The sequence below is a fragment of the Narcine bancroftii genome, chromosome 12, assembly GCF_036971445.1.
Source record: "Narcine bancroftii isolate sNarBan1 chromosome 12, sNarBan1.hap1, whole genome shotgun sequence".
Classification (NCBI taxonomy): Eukaryota; Metazoa; Chordata; class Chondrichthyes; order Torpediniformes; family Narcinidae; genus Narcine; species Narcine bancroftii.
The window spans coordinates 22425853-22450497 of NC_091480.1; the positions used below are offsets into that span (position 1 = coordinate 22425853).

A 24645-nucleotide genomic window follows, 5' to 3' on the forward strand; every position below is an offset into this window, starting at 1 on the left:
GAGAACATCCCACAGCATTTGCAAACCACTTAAGTCTGCACTTTGAGGAAGTGTATAGTCTAGATTTAAATAGACAAGACAAATCTAAGGCAAAGAGACAGTTTTAGATGCATTCTATTCGTACAAGCCAATGAAAAGTCCAAATCTTGTTATAGTTGTAACCTATCGATGAGACCTACTTGCTTGGGTGAAAGAAATGTAGGAGGTATGTTCTAAATTGGGAAAGGCTTCAGGAACAGCTAGAATATTCATGCAATAACAAATTATATTCCAAAACTGAAACTATGATAAAATTTTATTTATTTTTTCTGTTTAGAAGACTGGGTTGTATACTTAAAAAGTGCAATGAACTGTGGATTAGGATTACACGAATCGACAGCTGTGAACCTCAGGTGGACTCTCGCATAGTTCAATAGACCCAAGTGAAATTCAGTGTAATTTGGGACCTGAAATTCAGAACAGGTTTTAGGATGCCTTTTCCAGAATTCACTGAAACAAACATTGCAGGAGAATAAATGTATAAATTGTTACTTTGGAGGAATACTAGATTTGGACATTTTTCTGTTCCGTGTAAAGTGCTAGAAGCCTAAACCAGAAGGGCACAGAGATCTGCCGTAATTTAATACTTATTGCATGACAGAAGAATAATAAGTGCATAAGAATATTCGAAATGGAAGCAGGAGAATGCCATCTGCCCTGTCATTCAATAAGATTAAGACTGATCTGATTCACTTATTTGCCTGTTCTCATAACCCTTAATTTCCCCTTTTCTTAAAAAAAAATGTTTTTTTCTGTGTCTTAATGAGCAACTTCTACTGAAGGTAAAGCATTCTACAGATTCACCATTCTCCGGAAGAAGTAATTCCTCCTTATCTCTTTATGAAATCTACTCCCCTGAATTTGAGTATTTTTTTTCCAAAATTTAGACAACATATAGCACGGTAACAAGCCCTTTCGGTCCATGAAACCGTGCCACCCAATTACACCTAATTGACCTCCAACCCCTGGTACAATTGAAAGAGTGGGAGGAAGCCGTAGCACCTGAAGGAAACACACGCAGATACTCGGACAACGTACAAATTCCTCACACACAGTGCGGGATTTGAACCCCAGTCCTGATTACTGGCATTATAACAGAGTCACACTACCCAGTACGCTAAATGTGCCGCCCCGCTATGTCTGCTAATTCTAGTCTCATCTGCCTCCTTGTTTCTATCTTACCTATTTCTTTCATCATTTTATATTAGATACCCCCTCATCCTTCTAAATGTCAATGAATACAGTCCCAGGCTACTCAATTTCTCCTCATTAGCAAGCCCTCTCATTTCAGAAATCAACCCAAAAGACCTCTTCTGCACTACCTCCAATGCCAGGGAATCCTTTCTCTCCAAGATGACCAGAACTGCACCCAGTAATCCAGGTGTGGCCTCACCAGTACTTTTACAGCTGCTGCTACTTTCCTGCTCTTAAATTAAACTTCGCTAGCAATAAAGACCAACATTTCTGTACAGGCTTTAATTGGCCTATTAAAGGAATCAATGGGGATTTATTTTAAAATTGTGCAGCTGCGGGGTCTGCCCAAGATGGTGGCATCTATGATCGGCAGCGACCATGAGGGGTTGCAGCCTCCAAGGAGCAGAGGGCCGGCGCAGGGCACCAGAAAGCAGGGAGAAGGGTCATCTTCTCTGCTTCTCCTTCACAAACGAGGGCCCAAGGGACAGTGACCTTGGGGGCAGACCAGTGAGGGGCTCTGATGTTTAAGAACACACACGAGATGGGCTGTTGGTGATTCAAGGCGAGGATGCAGGCTGTTGGCAACTGTGGTCAAAGGACTCACACCAGGCTACAGACTGCCGGAGACTGGCTGAAAGAATACCAGGTATCAGAACCAGGATGCTAGGGGGCACAAGAGGCTATCCGATTGTGTCAGAGGTGTGCCTCTGGAGGTCGGTTCGCTGATGGTTCAGACTGCAGGCTGTGTGGCTGTGAGAGTGCTGGAGGTGAAGCCATGGACATTCAATAATCCCAGGGGGACTTTCTTTTGCTTCTCTTTCTCTGCCTGTAAGGGGAGCTGGGCAATTTTTACTGAGAGTGAATCTGCCTTTTGGTAGATTAATGGAAATTTTGTGTAATATCACAATTTCTGTTAAATAATCTTGAATTTCATTGGTCTTCTTGATTACTCGCTACACCTGCAAACCAATTCTTTTTAGTTTGTGTACGAGCACATGTGGGTTTTAAAAAAAATATAACAGTCCCATTTGCTATTATTTCTTCCAAAGTGGATGACCTCACACTCAATCTCCCAGACCCTTGTCCACTCCTTTAACCTACTTCCACTTCACTGTAGAACCTTGGTGTCCTCGATGGAACTTGCTTTTCCCCTCCATTTATTGTCAACAGCAAACTTAGATAAGCAACACTTGGTTCCCTACTCCAGGTCATTTATGTGCATTGTGAACAGCTGTAGGCCCAGCACTTGTTCCTGTGGCACCTGATCACCCACTGATTGCCAACCAGAGAAACATTTATTCATCCTAACTCTCCACCTTCTATTGAATTACCAAATTTCTCTCCATGCTGATACAGACTCCCTATTCTGTCCATCTTTATATTATGCAGAGATATTTTGTGTAGCACCTGACTGAACCCTTACTACATCCACCTGTTCCCTTCTGTTTACTGCCCTTGAAGAACTCCAGTATATTAGTTAAACATGATTTGCCCTTCCTGAATCCATGCTGCATCTATAAATACAAGAGACCCAAAGACAATAGGAGCAGAAATAGGCTATTCAGCCCATCGAGTCTGCCCCACCATTTATTCATGAGCGGATCTATTTTCCTACTCAGCCCAACTTTCTCCATGTTACCTTTGTTGGCTTGGTTAATCAAGAACCTATCAACCTTTGCCTTAAATATACCCAATGACTTGGCCCTCGCAACTGCCTATGGCAATAAATTCCACAGACTCACCACCCTCTGGATAAAGAAATTCCCCTGCATCTCTGTTCTAAATGAAGGCTCTTCAATCCTGAGGATGAGCCCTCATTCCCAAAGTGGGTGGAGGAAAGATCCAAGGGGTCAGTTCAATGGTTTCCATCAAACTCAGCCCACAACATTCATCCTGCACTATCTGTCAGGTAAGGAAGGGACCGGCGTGCCTGCCCGGGACCGGCGTGCCTGCCCGGGACTGGCGTGCCTGCCCGGGACCGGCGTGCCTGCCCGGGACCGGCGTGCCTGCCCGGGACTGGACCGTTCGTAAGAGTGACCACTCTGGACGATTATGGCCATAGCACAGCAAACAAAAATGAAGTGTAGGTAATATAGTGTGAAAACTGTGAAGACAATGTTCTGTAGCTACATGTGAGATGTAAATTTACCCTTTCATATTGCTAAATAAATTGGTTTACTATAAGTTTTATTTGTGAAATACAAATGCTTGCTTATATTGTTAGATTAGTTGTGGTTTTAAATTTGCAGTAGACTTAATACCAAGAGTGTATGCTCATTATTATGTTGGGGGTGTGGGGGGTGCTAGGGATGTTGCCTGGGAGCCAAGGAGGCAGCAGCTCAAAAAATGTTGGGATCCACTGTCCTAGACTCTTTCCACCCACATACCACTTTAAGTATTCTCTATGCCATAGGTGAAAAAAAAAGCCTTGCTACATCCATTCTGTTTGTGCCATGCAACATTTGAAATGTTTCAAATGAGGTCCTCCCCGTTCTCTTAAATTCCAACGATTGCAGGCCGAGATCTTCAAATGTTCCTGTAATAACCTTTTCATTCCTGGAACCATCCTTGTGAACTCCCTCTGGGACCTCTCTAATGCAAGAGAAGCATATTTTTAAAGATGTTGTGCACATCATTCAGAGTTATCTGAACCTGCACTTCAAATAAGTTACCAAGGCTGCAAAATTCCACTAGCCAAAGTTCCAGAAGTTAATTGCTTCAACTTGCTCCTTTTCTTTAAAACTGCCTTCCACTCTTGAGCTTATTCCAACCCAGTGGTCTCAACCTTTTTCTTTCCACTCACATACCATCTTAAGCAATCCCTGTGCCATAATTGCTCTGTGATTTGTAAGGGATTGCTTAAGGTGGTATGTGGGTGGGAAGGAAAGGTTGAGAGTTGCTGCTCGAGACCCAATTGTTACGGAAATATTTTGCTTGAGAAAAATTATCAATGGCCCACTTCCTTTGGCGTTATGAAACCGTGCACGAATCAATTCTTCTTTCTTTGGCATGGCTTCGTCTGCTGCAGGCTTGTTGGTGACTGACAAGTCCGATGCGGGACAGGCAGGCACGGTTGCAGCGGTTGCAAGGGAAAATTGGTTGGTTGGGGTTGGGTGTTGGGTTTTTCCTCCTTTGTCTTTTGTCAGTGAGGTTTGATTAAAACAGTCGTTTTCAAACTTTTTCTTTTCACCCACTTACCACCTTAAGCAATCCCTTACTAATCATAGAGCACCTATGGCAAGGGAATACTTAAAGTGGTATGTGAGTGGAAAGAAAAAGGTTGAGAACCACTGAACACTTATTTAGCCGAGTATCTGTTTTGGTGAGGCTGCTACATAATTACAACTCATCATCAATATTGATCTTTGTTAGATATCAAAGACATGAGGTTCACAACTATAAATACTGAATATTCTTCACTGTCAAAAAAGCATTTGGCTTTTACTCAAGAAATGAAATGGCATTATCATATTGAAATGGGGTGTTAAACTGTACATGAAAAACAACTACAGGTCTGTGTATTTGGCACCGAGTACTTTGCCAGTCTAAGATGCCGACTAATGAATAGAATAAGGTTACAAGGCCGCTATGTACTTCTGCTGCTTAGCAACATGCAAAAGGAACCGGCCACTTGCCCATACAGAATTGATTCCTTCTTCATGTCGTTTTGAATAGTTTCTCAGCTCTGTACTTGACAACGAAACATAATACTCTGCAAAAATGAATGGTTGAATATCCATTGTCCTTCACACCAGTGAAGTAAGCGCATGCATGTGGATGCTGATATGAGGAAGCCCTTTTGTACAATTCACATAATTTCTTGGAGAGAATACTCACGGGGCAGAGAGAACTTCAGATTTTGCTGGAAAATGTAAGGTAGCTGTCGAGAGAGGAGAGTGGAAGCCATCTTAGGTTTCTGAAAGGCTTACTTAGAATCCCTGCTGATGGGCTCTGCATAAAAGAAAACAAACACCATTCTTAAATCGGGAGTCGCTCTATAATCAGGCATTACACGGGTGATTTTTCATGCTCTTTGGCAGTCACTGCTATTTTGTAGCACACAGTTCCACGGCCCAAAACAATATGGCGACAAAAAACTTGGGAGTAAATTGTGCTTTACAAATAAACAGATTTTCAGTGCAAGATGATTTTCAGGGCAAGACTTTCACTCTGCCCCATCGTATCCTTTGGGCAAGAATAAAACGAGAAACTGAATCACACAGAAACACCTCCACTGAAACAATAAGCTTTTCAAAAATACTTTCCAGCAATGCATGAGTATTCTTGGCAAGTTGATGTTTATATATTAAAAAAATTAGAAAAATGTATGGTTTTGTGAATTACTTTTATTAATTATAATCAAATACACACAGTTGTAAGTTGTCTTGTCATGTTTCCTTCATATAATTTTAAATAAATAAGTGATTCTTTAAGTATACAAATAAAAAAAAGATATAAATATATTTTCAAGGTAAAAGGTGAAACATGAAACCTTATTCGTTAGAAAAAAAGGAAGAAAAATAGTTAAATGTGTCCCTGGATTTCCTCACCTCAAGACCCCACTCAGTGAGGATTGGGTAATAACATTTCCTTCACAATCTCCATCAGTACTGGAGCACCACACAGCTGTGAACTTATACCCTCCCCCATTCACTTTATACCTATGACTGTGTGGCTCGGTACAACAATAACACCATCTACAAATTCGCTGATGATACCACAGTAGTGAGTTTTATATATATATATATATATATATATACACACACACACACATATATATATATATATATATATATATTAAAAAAAGGGGTGATGAGTCAGTGGACAGGGTGGAGACTGAAAACTTGGCTGAATGACATACAATCAACGTCACCGAAACCAAGGAGCTGACTGTACTTTTTAGGAAGGGGAAACCAGGTATCCGATCCAGTGATCACTGAGAGATCAGAAGTGGAGAGGGTTGCAAATATTAAATTCCTGTGAGTCACCATATCCTGGATGAGACACACAAATGTCATCACCAAGAAAATACACCAGGGTCTCTATTTCCTTAGGAGTTTGCAGTATGATATTAGAAACCTTTGCAAACTTCTACGGATGTGCAGCGGAATGTGCGTTTACCAGCTGCATCACCTTCTTTTATGGAGGCACTAATACCGCTGAGCGGAAAGTCCTGCAAAAGGTAGTGGACAGCCCAGTATATCACAGGCAAAACTCTGCCCACCGTCAAGAAAATCTACATGGAACGCTGCCATCGGAGAGCAGCAGCCATCATCAGAGATCCCACGCCACCTAATACATGCTTTGTTCTTGCTGCTGCTATCAGGAAAGAGGTATAGGTACCACAAGACTCGCACCACCAGATTCAGGAAGAGTTGCCGATAAGTAGAAATTCTGCCTGTATTCTCTACGCCCTAGGTGCACTGTGATTGGTAAGGGATTGCTTAAGGTGGGATGTGAGTGGAAAGAAAATGTTTGAAAAAATCACTGCTTTAATCATCCCTAATTGACTCATTATGTGGATGGTTTCATAACTCCAAAGGAAATGGCCAATGACAATTTTTCTCAAGCAAAATATTTTAGTAACAATTGGGTCTGGAGCAGTGATTCTCAACGTTCACTTCCCACTCACATCCCACCTTAAGCAATCCCTTACTAATTACAGAGCACAGACGGCATAGGGGTTACTTAAAGTGGAATGTGAGTGGAAAGAAAAAGGTTGAGTACCACTGCACTAAAAAAAAAATGGTATACAAACACACCCATTCCTATCATGGTACCGGAATTCCAGATCGCCCTTTTTACACAGACAGCGTTGCGGCGCTGTTACTGCATCAGTTGATGGAAAAAAGCTGGGACTGGAATGATCCCATCATTCCGTGCCGATGCTTTTTAGATACCAGACGTAGCATAAAAAAGCTGCAAATATCCTGGAATGAAGCAGCTGTGTAAAAGTCTCTTTTTAATTTAAATTTTTAAAATTTAGACTACAACATGGTAACAGCAGAGCCCGTGCCAATTAACCTACAATCCCTTGTTCATTTGGGGGGTGGGGGGAAGGGGAGAGGAAACCGGAGGACCCAGAGGAAATCCACTCAGACACTGGGAGAATATACAAACTCCTTACAGACAGTGCTGGATTCAAACCCAGGTCACTGGCCCTGTAAGAGCTTTGTGCCAAGTGCTAAGCTAACCGGGCTTCCCCATGGTTGCTAATATCATCACGTTATTACAATTTTAAAAATCGATTTGAATGCATACCACATTGTGGCAGAGATCAACATGATGCTCTATTTATTCCTGCTTTGTATTGTAGCAGTAGAACTTGACTAGGATTGCAATATTAAAATTGCCGGAACTAGCCTTGAGCTAGATTTGAATTCCTTCCTTTACTATGCTTCAACAGAACATGACAACATGGCTCAGAGATCTTTGGTGGATTTTCAAATGTTTTTCTTTTGTAGTGACATCCAAAGGAAGAAGAGTACTGATAATGAAGGGCATTAATGGGTCCAAGTTCGGAAAAATAAAAAAAAATAACAAGAGAAAGAGAGAGAGAGAATGTTGAATAATACTGAAATATTCAGTTTTATAATTTTAAGATGAAAAATAGCAGAAAGAATTATTCATAACAGCAATAAGAACGTGTGTTATATTTAGATATGTTTTTATAGCTATATATAGGTACATTGATTTTGTACTTACATTTGAAACAACCAAATATAAAGATATCCAATTGAAATATGGTTTATAAAGAACAACAGGGCTGATCTGGCAGTTCGAATACAGATCAGGTTATTTATTCTTCAGGAAAAATGTCACTCAAAATATTGTTTGTTTTTTCTCATCAGAACAGAAATGGTTCTAAAAGAGAATTTCAATACCAAGGAAGAATTTCAAAGGATAATAACAATTGTGAATTGACAAAGGGGGGAGGTAAAGCTTTAGGAAAACACAAAAAAAAACTGCAAATGCTGGAATCTTGAGCAATTAGTGACAATGTTGGAGGAGCATCCGTGGGTGAAGATGTTCATTCAACACATTGTGTCAAGTCCCTTTAACAATAAAGGGGTCCAACCTGAAACACTTAAGGTTTTTACACAGCTGCTGCATAACGGGAAATTTTCAAAAATTTCCCGCAACGTAGGCTGTGTAAAAAGTTCAGTATGGGGCCCATTCTGAAGTATTTCCTGCAGCAGTCCTAGACATTTTTTGCAGACGGCCTGCAGTCTCAACTGAATTGCAAGCCATCCACCAAAATGGGCAAACTAATACGATGTGCTTGATGACATTTCAGCTCAAGCCCACAGCAGCCGGCATTCCTACTCACCGACTGATATTCACCTTTCCCATTTGCTCACTTTGAAAAAAATATCCCAATTATACAGATTAACATCATTGGATTGACTGGTTTAAGCAAATACAAAGATCAGTTTGATGTGGGGTACAGTGACCTGCATACAGTTATCGACCCTTTATTTAGCATGGATCGTGTCACTTTTTGATCTGCAGAATTTCTCCAGCACTTTTGTGCATTGCTCATCCCCACACCGCGAGGCTAGCAGAGTGTTGCGAATTTCCCTCACTGATCACTGCAACGTCTTTTGGCAGTGCATGGCCAAGCGTAAACCTGAGCAACAGCATGTGCTGCTATGCTTAGTTTGAAACACAACAGCGTAAGCATTGGATTTTCCAAATTCAAGTAACCGACATCCCCATCGGGATCCACCAGTTCCATTTACCCTGGATTTGCTCCCGTTCGCACTTTTCGCCTTCACCTCCTCCCCATTCCAGCGATCTCCTTGCAGGCCTCGTCTCTCCACCTCTCTCACTTTCAAAGGACCATCATCTTTCAGAAAATCCCCAAACCTTCTGTCCACCTCTGTCTATATGCTTCGTATCCCTCCTTCCCACATTAGACTCGTTAAAGGGACATGATTCCAAACGTTGACTGCTCTCGTTGGGTTCTGCCTGGCCCAATGCATCCACACACATTCTAATTTCTTCCTTGTGACGTAGTTCCTCTGACCAGAAAGTTTACGCAAGAAATCCGATTCAAAGAAGAACCAGCCTTCAAAACTGCAGTTTGACAGGGATACATAGCAAACTTGCCAGCAGGCTGAGAACTCAAATGGTCTCGCAGAATCCATTTGAGGTAAAGATATATTACCCCACTCCTCAGAAAGGAAGAGTGTATGCATGAATGGATTTTAGGTGAGTAGAGGGTTGCACAGGTCCAGACCCACCTTCTCGACATCTCCTCCCAGATCCAGTGGCATAATGAGATCCAAGATGGCTGCGGGAAGTTCTGTGGCAGTGAATGGCTAGAGCAAGCTTCAATGCAAGGGATACCCTTTCCACACTTCATGCCATGTGTTTGCTTGATGGCCATTAACCCTATGAGCAGGGTTGTCCACCCTTTGACAGGTCTTGCTTTTCATCCTGTAGGGTGTCTAGCCACCCTCCACCAGGCAAGCCCGTTGGGGGAGCTTGGTTAGTGACTGACCACCCAACCATGCGACAGGTAATGCTGGGTTACATGGTACCAGTAGCACTCAGACGAGTGGCCTGACTTATAAATATATATTACCAACATATCTTCGGAAGGGTTCAGACCCAAAACATTGGTAATATATCTTTACCTCCTGGAAGCTGCAAGACCTCCTCCAGCGTTTGTGTTTTTAATGCAATGCACAATGGACTGAGTCCCAGCCTAGTGTGATGATCACCACCCTCCCACTTTAATCTTCACTTTCCCCATTACTACCACATCACTCCCCCTGGCTCCGGGCCATCCAAGGTTGACTCAATCAGGGGCTATGTCTTGATCAATGTTGACTGATGTCCAGCCTTCGAAATCACTGTGACTCAGGTATATTTGTGTAAACGTCCTTCCTGTGTGAATGGCTACAATATGTGAAAATTACTGTGCGACAGCTCTGTAAAAACCACAATTGACAACATTTTCTCTTTCAGTGCCTCTCAATTCCTTCAAATGAAGGATGTAGCCATGGGCACACATGGGTTTCAGCTCAGCCTACCCATGGATATCATGTGGCCTGCTGAGTTCCTCTAGCATCTTGATGTTTGTAAAAAGGATCCTGAACATGAGGGAGGATACCTGTAGACTTCTTTTTCACTTAGTTTATTTCTGAGATACAATAATTTCAAAGGAACTAGGCATTTAAACACACATATTAACTATATCGGATTCTGTGATTTCTTGGAGCATTACAAGATCAATCAGCTTTGTAAAATTAGAAATACACAGGAGAGGGCAGATGCTGCACCCTTCTGAATGCACTTGCCTCCATCAACTCCAACCTTGTTATCAAATCGGTAGACAAAAGGGATGCCGTAGAGGCCTGGGAAACTGATGGCTGCCTTGAAGAAGCCAGATGATAAACTCCGATATTTTCTGTAACTACCCCTGAACTATGACCTCTCCAACAAACACCAAGCTACTGACTCCTTCGCATCAGGAGATCTCTCCACCATAGCCTCCAACCCGATGATGCCCCCAACCCTAAACTTCCCGCCTCGACCACTTCCTCCCTCATCTCCACACATCTTGATTCTATCCTCTCTCCCCTTGTCCAGTCCTTTACCATTGACATTCAGGATACTTCCCATGCCTTCTACCACTTTGATATCTTATGGTCTTCACTATCTCATCTTTACCATGAAGGTCCAGTCTCTATACACCTCTCTCCCAAACAAGGAAGGTGTCAAATTCCTCCCTGGAACAACATTCTGATCAGTTTCCCTCCACCAACACTTCCATCCGCCTAGCAGAACTTGTTCTTAACCTTAATAATGTCTCCTTTCATTTCCAAATCAAAAATGTAGCCATAGGTCCCAGCTCTGCCTGCCCTTTATGGCTATGTGGAACAGTCTTTGTTCCAAACCTACCCTGGTACCGCCTCCCAATTCTTTGGGGCATTGACGTCTGCATTGGGGCTGTTTCCTAGACTGTGCAGAATTCGTCAATTTCATCAAACTTTGCTATTTAACCTCCACTCTGCTCTGAAATTTACTTGGACCATTTCCGACACATCTTCGCTTTCTAAATCTCTCTGTGTCCTGCTCAGGAGACAAGCTATCTACTAACATTCACCACAAACTCACTGATTCACAGAGCAACCTCAACTACACCTTGCTCCTCTGCCTCTTGTAAGGATCCTACCCCAGCTTTTCTGCCTTCTGCTCTCAAGGGGAGGCTTTCCATTCCAGGATATATAAAATGTCTGCCTTTCTCAAGCAATGTAGCTTCCCCTCTACTGTATTTCCTTGGTGTTTCATTCTTACCTCTTCTCCCTCCAAACAGAAAAGGGTCCTCACCTTTCACTCCATCAGATTCTGGATTCAGCACATCATTCTTTGTCATTTCTGCCAGCTACAACTGGACACACCTACATGTCCTAACCCCTGTCCACCTTCTGTAGGAATCACTCTCTCTGTCTTGGGCCTTCTCCTCTGCCAGACTGAGGCCCAACGCAAACTAGAGGAGCAACACTTCATATTCCACTTAGGCATCCCAATGGCATCAACCTAGAACTTCTGAATCCCCTCTCTCTTCTTCTCTATCCCTATTTTTCCCCTTTTATGTCCATAATCCAACCATTCCCACTTAGCTCTCTACCCATTCTCATCACCCACTCGACCCTATAATGACGTCTCTTTCTCCACCATTTGTTTTTCTTGTCTCTTCCCCTTTGACTGGTGTCTGCATTCCTTTATCCCTGTCCATCATGTCTCATTACCTACTTGGCTTGCCAATCTCTTATGGGGCCCATCTCACCCCTCCCACGCTGCCGTCTTTGCACTGCTTCCGTTCCAACTTCCCGCTGTTTCTGAAGAGTTTTGGCTCAAAACAGCTGAGTTCCTCCAGCAGATTGTGCTTCACTTTGTAAAACTGTTGATATTTATCCATCCACCTGGACAATGCCTCTGCAAATTCATGGTCATCCATTGAGGGCTTGGTAATGTCAGATGCTTGTGGCTCAGCAAGTTCAACAAATTTAACGTGAAGTATGTAATCAAGCCACATCATTTTCGTGTTTCATAATGCCAAATTTGCACATTTCTCCCCAGAATCTTGTTACTTGAATCATTTTAAGAAATGAGCACCTGCTGTGTTGACACATGGAAAACGAATTCTTTGCAGCACATTTAGTGAGCAGTATTAGAAAAAATGTTTTGTTGTGGAAAGAAAATATCTAATGTGCTATTTTTAAAAAAACCTGTTCAAACCACCCACCCATCCAGGCTCCTGCCTCTGCAGATCCTCACCCTGACCACCCGCCCATTCAAATCCCTGATGCCCGGACACCTACCCATCCGAACTCCTGACCATGGATCCTCCCCCAACCTACCTCCCATCCAAGCTACTGACGCCCCGAATGAGGACTTATCAACCTGCCATCCGACCTCCTGATGCCTTGAATGACATAGGTACTTCATAAGGTCAAAAATGATGACCGGTGTAAAAGTCAATCTCCTCATTTTGGCCCAAAAGATTCAATGATTACAATGGCATCCAATCCAAAAGCAATTTTCACAAAACTCATTGATCTTATTTGAATAAATTTAAAAAAAATTTTGACTAGATGCAAAAGACAAACGCAACTTAATAATTCACAAGAGTCACCACAGTACTCCACCCTACTAAAGCTCCACAATCCACTCCAATCAGCCAGCATTCTTCACAATGAAATTCTTTGGCTTGGCTTCGCGGACGAAGATTTATGGAGGGGGTAAAATGTCCACGTCAGCTGCAGGCTCGTTGGTGGCTGACCAGTCCGATGCGGGACAGGCAGACACGGTTGCAGGGGAAAATTGGTGGGTTGGGGTTGGGTGTTGGGTTTTTATATATATAAAGCACTATTCTCTGAAGTATTGTTTTTAATCTTTGAAGTGAATCTATATTTTTAACTTACCATCAACTTTATCATTAAAGGGAGACAATGACGTACCTCACGAGACCTCACAGCCCCCGTCAAATTTGTGCTCCCTGATTCAGAGGCTGTAGTGAGAAGAACATTCAGAAGGAAGAATTATTGGAAAGCCTCCACCCCTGTTGATGTACCTGGTCATGCCTTTAAAACCTGCATGATCTAACTGTGTGGAGTTTATGCAGACATTTTCAACCTCTCACTGCTATGGACTGAAGTGCCCAACTGCTTCAAAAGGATATCCGTTATACCGGTGCCGAAGAAGATCAAGGTGACCTTCCTTAATGACCATTGGCCAACGGCACTTAAGTCTACTGTGATGAAATGCCATTCCTGTGTCGGGAAAGACCTGGACTCACTTCAATTTGATGATCATCACAGAAGCTCAACAGTGGATGCCATCTCATTGTCCCTCCGCTCACTCTGTGTTAATTCACCTGGTCACCTGGATCACCTGAATAACTATGTCAGGCTGTTGTGCATTGACTACAGCTTGGCGTTTAGCACCATTATGCTAGCAAAAGATAATCATGCTTTTGTTACTGGATCCTCATTGGCAGACCCCAATCAGTGTGGATTGGGAGCATTAGCTCCTCTTTATTGACCACCAGCACAGCAGCAATGCAAGGCTTAGCCCCCTGTTCTATTGCCTGTACACCCACGAATACATAGCTGTTTGGCTCGAATATACACTACACATTTGCTGACGACAACCACTGTTGTTGGCTGAATAACAGGAAATGAAGAATCAGCATGAAGGATTAAGAACAAGAAACTGATTGTGTAATGCCAGAAGAAAAATCCTGCTCTCAATTTCTTCAAGACTGAGGATTTTATGGATTTTAAGAAGGGGAGGCCAAAGGACCATACATTTGTTTTCATTGATGGGATGGCATTGGAGAGGTTTAGTTCCTGAGAGTCCACATGTTGGAGGACCTCTCCTGGAGCCAGCACATCAAGGCGGCTGTGAAGAAGGATCACCAATTCCTTTACTTTCTAAGAAGTTTGAGGATATTTGACATTCATTAAATCTGTTAACAATCTTCTTCTGGTGTACTGTGGAAAGTAAACTGACTGGTTAGATCATGTTCTGGTTTGGCAACCTGCTTGCCGAGGAGGGGTTGCAGGCTCCTGGGGAGCGGAGGACTGGTGCAAGGCACCAGAAAATGGGGAGATCACCTCCCATCCGAGAAGGGGAAGCAGAGGAGATGACGAATGGGGCTGGCGTCCACGGCCACGGTCCAGTGAGGGGGCTCTGCGGCTAAAGAATCCACAATGGCAGCAGTTGCAGGCAAATTGAGCCGAGGAACTCATGGAGGCTGATGGGGGAATTGCGCTGGCCTGCAGACTGGCTGAAGGAGTACTAGGTATCGGAACTAGGGGGTGCCGAAGGCGTTGAAGGATTTCTGATCATGTTGGAGGTTCAGATCTGGAGCTCAGGTTGCTAATGGTTTGTTTGGCTAAGGAAGCTGCTGCAGACAAATCTACACAATGGGGTGGGGGGGGGGGGCGGACTCTCCTTTGCTTCTCTTTCACTGACTATAGGAGGCGCTTCAGGCAATTTCAGCCCGTCGCGAATCTGTCTGCCTTACATTAGGCAAAAGCAATTTTGTGTCATATGACACTGTTTTATTACATAATAATAAATTGAATCTTGATCTTCAAAACAAAATGCTACCGAAAGTGGCCCTCCTAGTCAAGTTCAATACTTACAAGCATCGGTCTCCCACCCATTGAAGACATCCATCTGATGCAGTGCCTCACAAAAGCAGCCGGCGTCATAAGTGGCCTACCATCACCCTGGTCATAACTTCTTCTCACTGCTATCTTCATGTATTTACAGTATTATCTCTTCCGCTGTTTTGGCATATTGTGGTAATTTAATATGTATCTTTGTAGTTTGTATATCTACATGGCTCCAGCGAGTAAGAATTTTGAGGCATCAGCAAATTGTACTCGCGTACGTGACAATAACTTCTCATTACTCAATGTATTGCTTAACTAGTTTATTACAATAATATTGATTAATACTTCTGTCTGTTAAAACAGGAATTGCTGCTGGATTCAGTTCCTCAGCAAGGTTCCCAGGTAGGTAGTTTGCAAAATACATATACGTTAAATCAATGTGTTATCTGGGCTATAAAGTTCTTGCATTCCTTATCTAAGATATACTTGCTGCAGGCAAATGCAACAGAAACTCACAAGACGAGTTCGAATTGCACATCTGAGCACACCTATTTAAGTGAATCATCAAATATTTATTGTGTTTGGCTCTATCTAGAATGTTTTAATGTTGCTAAAATTTACATGCGTGGTATTCTAGATGTTAGACTTTATTGTGAATTGAAGATTTCTGCAGAGAACAAATGCAAATCAGTTACTTCCACAGACTTCAAAAAGGAAACGATATCCTCATTAAAGTCTTTCAACTGATCCATCCAAAACTAGAATTACAGAGCAAAGTAAGGAACATATTAAATTTGCTGGTCAAGGTCGCTTAATGTTGAAGCATCAATCATCTCAATTCCAACTGAAAATATATGGATACAAATGTTGGCATAACTCTGTCCTGTGATGTGGTTAGGGTCTAAAGCCAACGCAAATCAAAATGCCAAAAGCTCTTACATGATGTAATATTGACACATGGGTAGAGCCCACTCTGCCAAACAACAGATCTTGAGAGTGAGTCAAACCTCTGAGAACATTGAAAGATCCTTTCAGCATTCAGTAGGATTTGCCTCCTCATCTGTCCAAGCCACTGACGAATGCCCAAGCATCGAACAAAAAAATTAACCTCATTTTTAAAAACTTGAAATTAAAATGGATTTAAATATGTAGAGATACTTTAAGATACCTTTAACATCTTAACTTTCTTTCTCTTTGGGGTCCTTTTTTCAACTTCTTTCAAAATTTGCAGAGTATTAATGTCTGTTCTCTTTTTAAATTATTTTTTAATTACTATTAGTCGTGCACCACTGGTTAGAATAGTTGTTTTTTTTTCTCTCTTTTACTTTTTTCCATTTAATAACATGAACCTTGTTTGTCATTACTTGATATTAATTCATTTAATTATTATTAATTAATTTATTTATTAAAAATTAATTAACTGATTGATTGATTATTATTACTATGTATATACCTTGGCATTATGCATACTCGCCAAGGCAATAGCGCCTTTGGAAGACTACACAAAAGAGTCTGGAAAAACAATCACCTGAAGAAACACACAAAGATCAGCGTGTACAGAGCCGTTGTCATACCCACGCTCCTGTTCGGCTCCAAATCATGGGTCCTCTACCAGCATCACCTACGGCTCCTAGAACGCTTCCATCAGCGCTGTCTCCACTCCATCCTCAACATTCATTGGAATGACTTCATCACCACATCGAAGTACTCGAGCTGGCAGAATCCGCAAGCATCGAATCCACGCTGCTGAAGACCCAACTGCGCTGGGTGGGTAACGTCTCCAGAATGGACCATCGCCTTCCCAAGATCGTGTTAAATGGCGAGCTCTCCACTGGCCACTGAGACAGAGGTGCACCAAAGAAGAGGTACAAGGACTGCTTAAAGAAATCTCTTGGTGCCTGCCACATTGACCACTGCCAGTGGGCTGATCTCGCCTCCAACCGTGCATCTTGGTGCCTCACAGTTCGGCGGGCAGCAACCTCCTTTGAAGAAGACCACAGAGCCCACCTCACTGACAAAAGACAAAGGAGGAAAAACCCAACACCCAACCCCAACCAACCAATTTTCCCTTGCAACCGCTGCAACCGTGCCTGCCTGTCCTGCATCGGACTTGTCAGTCACCAACGTGCCTGCAACAGATGTGGACCTACCCCTCCAAAAATCTTCGTCCGCGAAGCCAAGCCAAAGAAGAAAGAATGCATATTTTAAAACAAATAAGAAAGAAGATACCTTTAACAGCTTTAAAATAATTCAATTGATTAAAAAAAAAGTCAACTAATTTAAGTTATCTGAGGGAGCCCCTCTTATTCCCAATAACATATCATAAATGTTAGATATCGAACCATTATAGAAAGGTTGTTGTAAAACAAAATTCTGAACTTCTTTCTTGGTAGTGGGTTTAGATTTTTTTTAATACTAAAATATTACTGCAAAGCAATTTGTTTGATTGAGAATATGAAATGATACAATTTAAGTGTAATGTATCATTCTGACCTTTAACATGCATCCTTAAGTACTCTAGTTTTTGATCTTAATAAAAATATTGTAAAGAAAAAAAAACGTCAGCTGTCTTAAAAAAAAGGCACACAAACTTCACCGGTGCTCTTTTCCATTTTAATGAACAGATGGGCTGTTTCTGAGCTGAGTCTATTGTGGAGCAGGTTCAGTAGTCCGATTCTCTTTTGTTTCTACAAAAGAAGTGTAACACTTTTCACTCTGTGGCTGGATTAAATGTGGTTTACCACATGAGTGCAGTTAGAGAATTCACAAATCAAAGAGCACCACCAATTTCAGGACAGATGGGAATCTTGAACTTAGTGATCAGGAACAAGACTTGGCTGAAGAGAAGATTTTCTAAATATTTGCCTTGATGAAAAATCATGATTAGTAATGAAAGCAGATTTCAGATTTAATGTCAGAGTATATACAGGACATCATATTCAACCCTGAGATTATTTTTTTCCCGCAGGCGAGGCAGAATTACAATTTTGGTGGTGCAAAAATAAAACCGAATGCAGCGTATACATGTAAACAAATAAAGAACTGTAAACAGATAATGAATGGAAACAAACTGACTTTGCAAAATAGAGATAAATAAATAAATAGAATATACAAATAAGAGTCCTTAAATAAGTTCCTGATTGAGTTTGTGGAGGGGCAGCAGCTGTTCCTGAACCTGGAGGGGCACGTCTTGTGGTACCTAGACCTCCTTCCTGATGGCAGCAGCAAGAACAGAGCATGTGGTGTGGATCCTTGATACTTGCTGCTGCTCTCCAATGGCCACATTCCCTGTAGATGTTCTTGATAATGGGGAGGGTTTTGCCTGAGATGTCATGGGCTGTGTCCACTACCTTTTAGGGGGCTTTAAGCTCAGGGGTCTATACCAGACCGTCATGCAGCTGGTCAGCACACTCTCCACCACACATCTGTAGATATTTGTATTCCATTAGGTCCTTCATTTTATTCTGATCTTTGTTAAGAATGTTGCCGATTCAAATGTGACCACTTTCCTACATTCTCACCAGATTGCTTGAATTCATTTTGACTATATACAGTGTTATTGCTTCTACATATCTCTGGAGTACAGAATTCAAAAACATCACAGCCCTCTGAAGAAAGAAATACCTCTTTATATGGGTAACATCTTATTCGGAAACTACACCAGGCATGGCCAGCCTTTTAATTTTTAATTTAGACAGACAACACAGTAACAGGCTATTTCATTCCAGGAGTCCATGCTGCCCAAAATGGCCTGTTACCATGTTACATATCTAAATTAAAAAGTAAATGGTTGGCCACACCTGCTTACCCCCTAATTTGAGGTAAAACGTCCTCTCAAGCTCTGCGCTAACAGGAAGTGAGGTAGCCTGCTGAGTGCTTCAGCTGGGGAAATGGTGGTTCATCCCAGGGCTCCTGGCAGGATCGTTGCAATCTGCTCCTGGATTGGAAACATTGACTATTTTTTTTAATACAGCGGTCAACACCTTTTCTGCTGGAAAGTACAGATTTATATTCTAAATTTCTTCCAGAAGACCACTTATTTTGAAAGATCTATTCAGGAAAATACATGAAACCATTTTTTTTTCCAAATAATTGGTTAATTCTTGTCATTTATAACCTAAATCTCTGGAAATTTAATTTATTTCCTCAATAAATCCCCCCTCTCCACCCCCTTCCTTCTCCATTCAGAGCCATCCCCTCTCCTCCTGAAGTGCTGGTGTACTCCCCCTCCTTTAACCATCCATTACCTCCTGCTTGTGGGACTGTGCTCTGCCCCTCCCCCCCCCCCCCCACCCCACTATTCTGTTTGGGTGCCTGTCAACATTTTGACTATACCTTGATGAAGGGCTCAAGGCCAAAACATTGGTTTTGTATCTTCATCTTTGCTGCGTAATGTACACAGTTTGACCTACTGAGTTTCTCCAGCATTGTGTTTCTTTACCCCCCTCAATAACTACTGAACCTAAGGTTCAAGAAGATGTTAGTCTCTAACAAAATTTGAATCGGAGGAAGGTCAACGTCACAGGTGTTTCAAATAATTCTTAAAAGTGCTAATTGAGATTTTATTTCATGGCAGCAAAAGACCAGTAAACACCAGCAGTGTAGCCCATTTCTATATAATTACAGACATCTATTCACTATTATATCCTAGTGTTAAACAGTGACAAACCTATGCTTATTTGTGCTGTATTCCACAGCTACACAGTGGAACATCTGTATCATGAAGCCCGGCACCCAAGTTTCTGATCCCATTAGGAAAAAAATTGAGCAATGTTGGCAGTTTCAGTTAGGATATGGTGACATTTCCCAGCAAGCTTTGGGCCAACAACTTGGTATGCTATCCCCATTACGCAAGGGAAGCTAGTAATGCTATCTTTTCAGGATTCCCCTCAGTGCTCTCTGTCACCAATGTGTATTCAATGTTGTAATGGACAACAACTGAAAGGGATTTCACTGCATCAATAAGCATTTGAGAGCAAAGGCAGAAAAGTAGTGCATGGTATCCTGGCAACAGCTATGCTGTCCTCATTCTGTGGCAGCCCACATTAATATTTGCCTATGAGCCGTCGACAACTATGGCTGCTGGCGGATGGGCCTTTTCCCCAGATGACGACAGATTACTTGGATTATTGAAGAAAATTCGATGCGATAGGAGTTATGTGCATTTCAAATGACAATGGCTGATCAAGGATACAGTATTCAGCATGGTCTTTTGCAAGGGAAATTCTACCTATCAATTTGATTTTTTTTTTAAAGAGTGGTGGATGTCATCTACATGGACTTTAGTTCAGCATCTGATGAGGTTCTGCGTAACATGCTGGTCCAGACATTTAAGGCACATCAGATGCTGGGCGAACTTGGAAATTGGATCCAAAATGGGCTTGGTGAAAGGAAGCAAGGGTAGGGGTTGCTTTTTTGATTGGAAGTCTGGTGTTACACAGGGATCAGTGCTCGAACCTTTGCTGTTTGTGATAGATATTAATGATTTGAAGGTGAATTTAAGAGGAATGATTAATAAGTTTGTGGATGACACAAAAATTGATGGTGTTTTGAATAAGGCGACGTTTGGCTAAGACTGTAAGCCAGATGGAAAGTTGGGCAGAGCATTGGCAGATGAAATTTAATCATGAAAATGTGAGATAAAAACAAAATGGGGTAGGACATACACAGCCATTTGAAGTAAATGGTAGGTCATGAAGGAATGTTAATGAACAGAGGGACATTTGGGTTCAAGTCCATAGACCCTAAAAGTGGCAACACAGGTAGACAGGGTTGTAAAGAAGGCCAATGGCAAGCTTGCCTTCATAGGTTGAGTGTAGAATATAAAAGTTGGAATGTAATTTATAGCTTTATAAAACATTGGTAAGACTGCAAGTGGTGTATTGTGTTCAGTTCTGGTCGCTGAACTGCAAGAAAGATGTAGTTGTGCTGGAGAAAACACAAAGGAGATTCATGTGAATGTTACATAGATTTAAATACTTTTGTGATGGGAAGAGATTGGATAGACTAGGCTTGTTTTTCCTGGAGTTGAGAGAGGAATATAAAATTGTAACAGATAGGATAGATTGTTGGAATTTTTTTCAAGACTACAGCTATCAAAAATAAGACAGTTAGATTTAAGGTGAGAGGAATGATTTTTAAAGCTGATTTTAGGGGTAACTTTTTTTTAAAAAAGTGACTGGTATCTGAAACTTGTTGCTACAGCAGGTGATAGAATCAGATATAATCACTATGTTTCTATAGTCACTACAATCACATGACAATAAACTCGACTTGAGCAGGCAAAGTGTCGAATAATACAGCGCTACTGTGGGCAAATGCGATTAGTGTGAATGGGTCAAAAGGATGTGGTCCATTTCTGTTTTGTACAACTGATTTGTGGCCTAAATTTCTGCACTGTAAATCAGAATGCAAATGTGAATGCATGCATGCCTGTGTCATGCCTGGCACCCCAATGTCACCTTCAATTTTGCATTAACCTATCCTGCTCGAGCAAGCACAACAACTATTGTGAAAACTGTCTGTTTGACAAACCTAACATTGGATTACTAATAGCGTGTGAGAACATCAAGGTGTGAATACTTGGCTTGCACTTGTGGTGATATATAATTACACCATTAGGTCACCAGGGGTCATCCAGGTGACCTTGTATATAAAGCAGTCCAGAGCTACTGTCTAGCCTTCCAGGTTTGTCTTGCAGAGAGAAAAGACCTCTTAGTGTACATATTAGTTTATTAAAGCTGTCTTGTACTCACACTGCTGGTGTGGTTATTGTCAGTACAATTTAATAAACTAATACCATAGCTACTAAGATGGAAGCTGCTTCTGCTCCAACACGCGTTCCCGACCACCTGAAGACTCTTCCTGAGGAATGGAATCCGGGGACGACCAGCACACACGTGCATCCGAGGACAGAGATGGCGAAGGACCGCTGTACTGGAATCAACAGGCGCTGCCAACCCTAAACCCCAGTCCAATCAGAAAGGGGCTGCTACAAGCACGGGTGGAAGGATCTCCACGTCGTGCTCCTGATCACCACGTATGTGCAGAATTCCCAACCACTCCAGAGCCAGGGAAAGCAGACACCGCTACCATCACTCCCCCAGCAGCAGTTTCCCCAGTACCACGGAGACCTGACGCTACCGCTGGGGTCCCCCCATAAGCCCACGGCAAACGTTCCAAAGGCAGAGACTCAGCCAATAGCCCCAAGCCCCCAGGTTACTTCTCCAGCAGACACAAGCCCCACAGAGGCTCTACCAGCAGCTCCCAGTACCCCAGAGTCAACCCTTGCTACACCTAGACCCAGAGACCACATGGAGACCAGGAACGACCCCCGGGGTTCCCCAACATTACCTAAGGGACCAGAGACTGTAGCTTAGCCATGTGCTGCAACCATGTGCTGCAACCAGACAGGCTGGAGCTCGACCCCAGAAATCCCGGAGCCGGCACGCACTTTGGCCGCTGGCAGAACATACAACAGGGACAAATGCATCTTTAGCGCCTGGAAGTTGCCAATCCTGGGCTACGTAGTGCAGAATGGGGAAATCAGCCCAGACCCTGCCTGTGTGTACCCTCTCCTAGACCTCCCAGTGCCACAAATGCTGAAAGCAGTATAAAGGTGTTTGGGACTGTTCGCTTACTACGCCCAATGGGTCCCCAACAACGCCGACAGGGCCCGCCCACTTATAAAAGCCTCAGTTTTCCCACTGTGCCCAGCAGCCACCAGAGCATTCAGGGACATTAGGGACCATATTGCTAAAGCTACCATGCGGTCCATAGATGAGTTGATCCCATTTCAAGTAGAAATGGATGCATCCGTTGTGGCTCTGGCAGCCACCCTAAACCAAGACAGACGACCGGTGGCCTTTTTCTCGTGAACCCTACAGGGGTCAGATGTAAAACACTCAGCAGTAAAGATGGAGGCCCTACCCATTGTGGAAGCAGTAAGGCACTGACGACATCTGGCATGCAAACGCTTCATCCTCGTCACGGACCAACGGTCTGTGGCTTTTATGTTCAATAACCAGAACAGGGGGAGAATTAAGAATGACAAAATCCTGCGCTGGCGGATAGAATTGTCTACATTTAACTACGACATTCTATACCGCCCCAGGAGACTCAATGAGCCCCCGGACACGCTATCCAGAGGTACTTGTGCCACTCTTAACCACATGTCCCAGTTGCAGAGCTTGCACAATGGGCCACCCGGGGGTCGCTAGACTGTTTCACTTCATTAAAACCCAAAACCTCCCATTTTCAGTCGAGGAAGTGAGGTCAGTGAAGTGAAGTGAGGTCATGCAAACCGCAATTTTACCGGTCAGACAAAGTCACCCTGATAAAGCTACCAAAAGTTTCGAGTCCCTCAGCCTCGATTTTAAAGGCCTGCTCCCGTCCATAATAGAGATGTCTATTTCCTAAACGTAATAGATGAATATTCCCGTTTCCCCTTCGCAATCCCGTGTTCTGATGCATCAGCAGCCACGGTTATAAAATCCCTCCAACCCATCTTCAGCATATTTGGGTACCCGAACTACATACATACAGCCAAGGGTGCTGCATTCATGAGCGCAGAAGTAAAGCAGTATCTGCACGAGAGAGGGATTGTTACCAGCCGCACTACGTTACAACCCAGGGGGAATGGGCGTCGAAAGGGAAAATGCCACTATCTGGAAAACGGTCCTCTTGACCTTAAAAGCAAAATGCCTGCCAGTTACTAGATGGCAAGAAGTGTTGCCAGAGGCCCTACACTCTTTGTTGTGTACTGTCACTAACATGACCCCACATGACTGTATCTTTTCTTTCACAAGGAAAGCCACGTCGGGCACAGTGCTGGCTAAATGGATGATGACAACGGGACCTGTTCTCCTCCAGAAGCACTGCAGACCCCACAAAGTGGACCCACTGGTGGATCAAGTGGAGTTGAGGCACGCAAGCCCTCAGTATGCCTTCGTCACATTCCCAGATGGAATAGAAGACTTGGTGGCCACCAGGGATATTGCGCCGGCTGGATGCGTGAGCAACGTGGAGGAAACACAGATGTCTACGGATCAACAAGGAGCACAGCAGCTGTCACTAGAACAGTCGTCCATCGAGTCACCGCAGAGGACTATACAATCCACCCCGGAAATCAGGACCCTGGGTACGCCCGCCCCACAAAATATCACCACCCTAGACTCCGTGGCAGGACTTAATCCCATACAAGAGGATCTCCAGCCCACACGGCCACATGACCAACTAGTACTTCCCACCCCTACACCTCCACCAAGAAAGGCCGAAAGGCAGACTGCACTCCCCACCCCTATACCACTACTGAGGAGGTCCAGAAGGCAACAGAAGCCATGAAAAATTGTGGATGTATGAACTTACAAACAAGGGAAGGAGGATGGGGGGGGGTGGGGAATATCAATTCTTTAAGGGGGGCGTGAATGTGGTGATATGTAATTACACCACTAGGTCACCAGGGGTCATCCCGGTGACCTTGTATATAAAGCAGACCAGACCTACAGTCTAGCTTTCTTGCAGAGAGACAAGACCTCTTAGTGTACATATTAGTTTATTAAAGCTGTCTTATACTCGCACTGCTGGTGTGGTTATTGTCAGTACAACACTAATAGAGATTATTGGTAGGTTGTAGAAAATAGGGCATTGAGCAGTGTAGTGGCAGAACTTGCCACAAAGTTACATAACCTGACTTTGATCACTCATGCAGTCACTCAACGTCTTGCAGATTGTCCTTGGAGTCTGACACTTAGCATGAACCATTTGCAGCTGT

General features: G+C 43.0%; 1 protein-coding gene across 13 annotated transcripts in view; it reads right to left on the minus strand.

Moving 5' to 3' along the window:
- abat (4-aminobutyrate aminotransferase) overlaps positions 1–24645 on the minus strand; it is a 167095-nt gene that overhangs the window by 96687 nt on the left and 45763 nt on the right. For 10 of the 13 annotated variants that reach the window (XM_069905443.1, XM_069905442.1, XM_069905439.1 and 7 more), the window contains one exon: positions 5071–5184. In XM_069905443.1, coding sequence (XP_069761544.1) covers positions 5071–5140 — 70 coding nt within the window. In that variant the 5' untranslated portion in view covers positions 5141–5184. Of the gene's footprint in view, positions 1–5070; positions 5185–7938; positions 8043–13172; positions 13259–24645 lie in introns of those variants that run through there. The other 3 variants (XM_069905432.1, XM_069905434.1, XM_069905437.1) reach the window with 3 other exon arrangements.